The 6077-nt window shown below is 32.7% G+C and overlaps 2 protein-coding genes across 2 annotated transcripts; both read left to right on the top strand.

Annotated features, from left to right (window-relative positions):
* Positions 1-2660: 2660 nt before the first annotated feature.
* Positions 2661-4404, top strand: LOC113375646 (double-stranded RNA-binding protein Staufen homolog). Its single transcript, XM_026615575.1, has 4 exons — positions 2661-2901; positions 3024-3213; positions 3288-3503; positions 4388-4404. The coding sequence occupies exons 1-4, from the start codon at positions 2866-2868 to the stop codon at positions 4402-4404; spliced, it is 459 nt and encodes a 152-aa protein (XP_026471360.1). The 5' UTR covers positions 2661-2865.
* An 811-nt stretch (positions 4405-5215) lies between these two features.
* Positions 5216-5620, top strand: LOC113375647. The gene has a single exon (XM_026615576.1). The coding sequence runs from the start codon at positions 5216-5218 to the stop codon at positions 5618-5620; it is 405 nt and encodes a 134-aa protein (XP_026471361.1).
* The last annotated feature ends 457 nt before the right edge of the window (positions 5621-6077 follow it).

Here is a 6077-nt window from a genome sequence, read left to right on the forward strand (position 1 = left end):
ACATGCAAATCTGTGGAATGCATATATCAGTAAAAGGCTTATTGCATGTGTTTTTTTTTCTATCCAACTTCCAAAATGTTGAGATAAAATTCATGTACTTACAGCTTTGTTACCACTTTTTTCCTTTTGATTTTTTATCTATGTATTAGAAAATTTTAAACACTATTTATTTTTCAAATTCATATTCAAGAGATTAACTTTATATCTAAACCTAATTATTATTGTTTTATGGTCAGACTGAACAGAGATGATGTCTATAAGTGTATATATATATATATATATATATATATATATATATATATATATATATATATATATATAATGTGCGGCAAATATTGATATGCAATCTTATGATCAAAGGACCTTGAACTTCTTATGTTTACGGTTACCACAATATTTATTTACAGATTTTTATCTGTTTTGATCAAAATTATTATATATTTTTTCTGATCAATCCCCCTATTTGTTTCAAAATTACCAAAATCTATTTTTTTTTTGCATACATTATGTGGAAGAATAAATTCGGGGTTTTAAAGCACTTCTATACCATAAATATTATTGGTATAGCATAAAAATTTAATACTAAAATTACTTTGCTTTGATATTCATTTGTACTTTAACTTAAATCTTCTAAAATTGAACGACCATGGTTTACATGTTACACTTTATGAAAAAATACAAAGGTTTTTTTAAAGATAACAAATCACATACATTTTTGGTTTCCAATTTTTATTTGCTACTATAATTAGCAACTGTACACTCTTTGTTTTTTACTTATATTGTCTCTGCGCATACAAATATTACTTTGACAGTTCCATGAATCGAAATGATAAATTCATCTTTACCAAACAGAACGATTAGACTATATTTTAGTTTATTTATTTACATTGCAATATTACTCATAGAACATCATTTTCTGTGAAGTTCCCTGGTTGCTACCAATCTCCATACTGAAAGATAATCTAATTCAAACTTCCCCACCTCCACTCTTTCTGTAAAGGTGATTTTATCATTGGAAGCTTGTGAATAAATTCTAAATATCTATGTGTGCTACGAGACATAACTTGATCATTTTAAGTTGATTTTATTTCTTTGTTTTTTTTCCTTTCTACTCAGACTACATAAGTAAAACAAAAGGAAATGGGAAAAATGGTGTATTTTTTTTTCAACAACTTTCAACTGCTAAGGTATTCGCACTCACGCTCGTCCTGTTAGTGTCGAACTGTATTGGGACAGCCCATGCTAGAAAACTAGAACAGACAGTGTTCACAGCTGAAGACTTGTATGAAATGTTTGGGCCAAACGGTTGTCTGGAAGGTACAAACATTCTAGAAACGTGTTTCCCAATGCGAACATTACGTCCCGTCTAAATGCATCATACTCATATTTTTATACTTGATATAACCCAATAACATGGTTTATATATACATGTTTTTAACCATTTATTAATAATATAATTTAAAGTAATTTAACAGCATGATTCCAATATAGAGGAAGCGGGACTGACCAAAATTGAATTGGGAAGCATTGCACTAGAAAAATCTATTTTAACTTACTGAATCATGGGTTTCTTTCTATTATTAAGGGCTCCCTAATTCTGTTGTCGTATGTGAAATGCGAAATGTGAAATGTACGAAAATGATAAAGTGAATTCTTCTGCTGTATTTAATTGGTTATTGTGGAATTATTATAGTATGCAGATACACATAGACACGCATATATATATATATATACTACTCTTTTAAAAATCTCTTAAAGCTTTCCTTGCCTACATATCCACTGGTCATAAAAATTACTTCACTTACACTTTATTATACTTTTGATAAATCTCAACACTTTTATTTCATTACACTACTTTCTATTTTTTATTTTATTTTATTGTGTATTCATGGCAAAGAGTTAATTTCTTTTATATTTTGCATATTCATTATTTAAATATATCTTCACATTTGTGCTTTCTCTAAAATTTTTCATCTACGTTTTTGGTAGTTTTAAAAACGTGAGCAAAATAGATTGAAGTCACTTGAGTTCATTGTATTGATGTACTAAAGTTTCTTCTTATTGTAGTCTTTTTTTTAGCTGATGTAGTACTATTTTATTTTTTTCATCATATTTCATAATTCATAATTGGTGTTGGTTTCCTTTTCTTTTGAAAACTTTGCTTTATTCATGGAATAATTTATAAAAATCTTGGTAGCAGTATCTTTTGCATCATATAATTAGTAATTATATTTATCTTTACATTTTTGTATTATTTTTTATTTCAAATTACTTTTTTATAATATCGTTTACTATAATTTTATGTTCTGAAGAGCAAATTTTAACTTCGATCAATCTTATGGATGCTGATGTATTGTCTATGAATAATTCAAAGATTTCTTAGCTCTCACATGGATACTATGAGTTCACATAATTTTAGGCATTTTTTTTTCACCAAAGATTATTTTGTTGATTGAAAAATTATTTTTATTTCATTGTAATCATTATGACACAAAAATTTTACGATGCTTTGATTATATATGCTACGTTTTTATGTTTATTTCTGAGCTTGTGCCGTGATATGTTTCATTGTCTAACATACGCCATATCGCGCTGTCGCGTTTTTGTGTCCCAGGCGTTCTGGTGTCCATGAGCGCCGGCCCCCTCCCGTGGTCTCCGCACAGGGCGGCGGCGTCAGCATGACGTTGAAGCAGCAGACTGTGTCCGACGCTACTGGTATCACCTCAGGAGCCACGTCCGCCACTGGCACGAACGACCCGGTCGTCGAAGTGGCGAACGTCACGTCTACTGTTCGCCCTGAAAACACTACAAACGGCAGCAGCGCGCACTCTGCGTCTACCTTGGCCAACACTAAAGAGAACCCCCATGTGTCTAGTCAACGAGCTGGCAAGATACAACAAGGTACTGACATAACACACGCTATAAAAATATCGATCGAGTGAAAATTAAATGTTTCTCTATTGGGTTAGTTAAGTTAATTAGGCTTAAGAAGGATGTAAGTGATATCTTTGAATTCAATACAGATACAACATCAGTACAGACTGACGAGCGAACAGGGACCCGCACACAAGAAGCGATTCACTGTTATGCTGAAGTTAGGCGATGAAGAGTACGTTTCCGAAGGAGCGTCGATTAAGAAGGCACAGCATTCTGCTGCAGCAGAAGCTCTTCAGTCTACGCAGTACAAACATCCACCACCCAAAACTACACGAGGTGAGGAGAAGACATACATATAATACATAATTCAATTATTTCATTCAATCTTATTCGCTAAATTATATTATTAGGCGGTTTAAGAGGTTCCTCCGATAAGTCTGGAACCAGTGGTAGATTAGGAGGCGGCGGCAACATAACACCGACCGTCGAATTGAACGCGCTCGCCATGAAACGCGGAGAACCAGCCGTTTATTACCTGCAACCTATGATGGACATGTCAAACGCCACAAACGCCTCTCAACCGCAACAGACGCAACAAGTGAGTAAGAAACTAGATGTAGAGTCGAGTCGTTCTCGCTTGAAAATCCGATTTGCTAATTTAGTTTTCTCGTTTCAAGTCATTTTGAATTGTGTGAGTCCCGACTTGGAAAAAGTATGTGTGTGTATGTGAGCCTATTGTTGACCTAAAAACGGCTGAACCGATTTCAAAAATTTAAATGTTATTTGATGAAACTCGAAAAAGACAGCTCGAAAGATATTTGTTGGGAATCGTGCTGATCAGTTTTTGGTAAAGATCGGCCGGGCCGTTTCTTGTAATAAAGTGTTAAAAAAAAAAATTCGACGATTTTTATGATTTTGTTTTGACGGTAGATACCATAGTCTTATAGATCATACTAAAATATTACGGCCCTACGACAACTCGTTCAATTTTAAAAATTTGTCAAAGTTTGCAAAAATTAGCATCGTTTTTTTAGCATTTCTCAAAATTAGACATTTGATTGACGTTTGCTCAAAATCGCCTGAAACGATTTCAGAAATTTAAAAACCATTGGATGTATCTCGATGAGGATTATCGTTTGTCAGTTTTGTGCGACGATCTGCCCAGTCGTTTCTTTGTATTAGGTGAAAATCTACCTAGCCGTTTTCTTGCAAATAACTGTTGTAAAAAAAAAAATTAAGCCGATTTTTATCGAACTTTTTTTGGCGATATATATCATGGCCTTATAGAACTTACTGAAATATTACGGCCTTACGACAGTAGTTAAATTTTAAAAATTCATCAAAGTTCGAGAAAACGAGTACTTTTTTTGACGTTTGTGAAAATTAAAATTAGACAATTTACTTAGTATAACGATAGAGTACTTGGTCTTAATGAACATACTAAATCATTCAAGTCCTACGAAACTGGTTCAATTATACAAATTATTGATTTTTGTAAATTTGTTTTTAGAAAATACTCCTAGGTAACGTGTTTGTTCATTTTCAATTGTGTGCAATAAATCCACTCAAAAGACTTTTAATCACTCATAAATTAATGTATTTTTTATTGATTAAGTTGATTATTTACATATATCGGAAGTTTATGTAACTTGCCTCAAGCAAAATACCGATACCAACTAGTTTATTTTTTGTTGACGTTCATATAGAAAGAATATAATATTTATCATCACTAATTATGGCAGATATTTTAATTCTCAGATCACATTGTTAACACTAGAAAGACGGACGCAGTCATTTTGACTGTTTTCCATTTTCAAACATAAAAATAACTATGTATTTGAAGTCGCAGCTTCGTGAAATTTCGTGACTTTTTATACAACATCTAAATGCGTAGATAAATCGTATTATTTGCCTTATCTCACTTTTATTTTCAATATTCTTACATGTTATGCCTGCATGGACGGAAAACAGTCATTTTGACTGCTCTAGAAATTTTACATAAACAAACGGCTTTGTTATTGTATTGCAAATCGTTATCTCTCGCGATAATTTATCTCGAATGAGCCATAATGCATCTGTTACATAGAAATAACCGAATTATGGTAAGTATTGACATTAGACCGGTCTTTTTCACATAGTAACTTTCAGTATAACGCGTTGTTTAGTTGATTTTTTAGAACTTATAAATAAAATGTCGAAGAGAAGTGAATTGTTGCAAAGCTAACACACATAAGTGAAGAGTGTTCCGACATAGAATAAAATGCAGAAAATTGGGCACAATCATCTGAAGATGAATTGGATTATATTCCACGTGAATCATCTGATTCTGAGGGTAGCGATGAAGGTGATCACTATTGATGAAAATGAAAGTGCCATCAGTGTATGCAGGAGGGTGCTAAGTGGCTCAGAAACTGATGAAAGAATTCAAGAAACGGAAACAGCTGTCGATGGTACTGTATGGACAAAAATTGCCGAAGGTGGTACTCCAGGAAGGTCATCATCTAATTGTGTCTTCAAGGGTGTGAAAGGGCCAACAAGCTATGCAAAAGAGAATATTATTACAGGTGATCTTGTCAGTGCATTTTCGTTGATAATAGATAATTATATTATCAAACACATAAAACAGTGCACAGAAGAAGAGGGCAGTCGAATTTCGGAGTACGATTGGACAACATCGTTACCGGAAATACGTGCATTTATTGGAATTTTATATGCTCGTGGGGCCTATGAGGCAAAAAATTGAAATTAACTTATTTATGGTCAGCAAAGAAGACATGGCAGATCAAAGGTAAAGAAAATACCCGTGAAATCCAGTTCCAATCCAGTAGATGACCTCTGCAAATATTTTTCAATATTTTGGATTTGGCTGCGATAAATGCCTGGATTCTTTACAAGGAAGCGACAGGAATAAAAATCCAAAGAAAACAAATCCTTAGAGAACAGTTTTTGTTTGAATTGGCAGAACAGCTTTCCGCGGACTACACGACATCACACACAAAAAAAATCAAAGGAAAATGATGACCCACAGACATCATGCAAATACAATAGAAATAAAAGAAAATTTTGCTAAATATCTTTGTAATAATAATAAAACAAATATAATACGTGTCAAAGTTGCAAACAAAAATTTTTGCGAAAAATGTATTCATAAAAACATCTTAAATTATATTTGCATGAATTGTAAAAATAATGAACTTCTT

Source organism: Ctenocephalides felis, unplaced genomic scaffold (assembly GCF_003426905.1).
Source record: "Ctenocephalides felis isolate EL2017-DRISC unplaced genomic scaffold, ASM342690v1 CF-g0.4_SCAFFOLD_01886, whole genome shotgun sequence".
Taxonomy (NCBI): domain Eukaryota; kingdom Metazoa; phylum Arthropoda; class Insecta; order Siphonaptera; family Pulicidae; genus Ctenocephalides; species Ctenocephalides felis.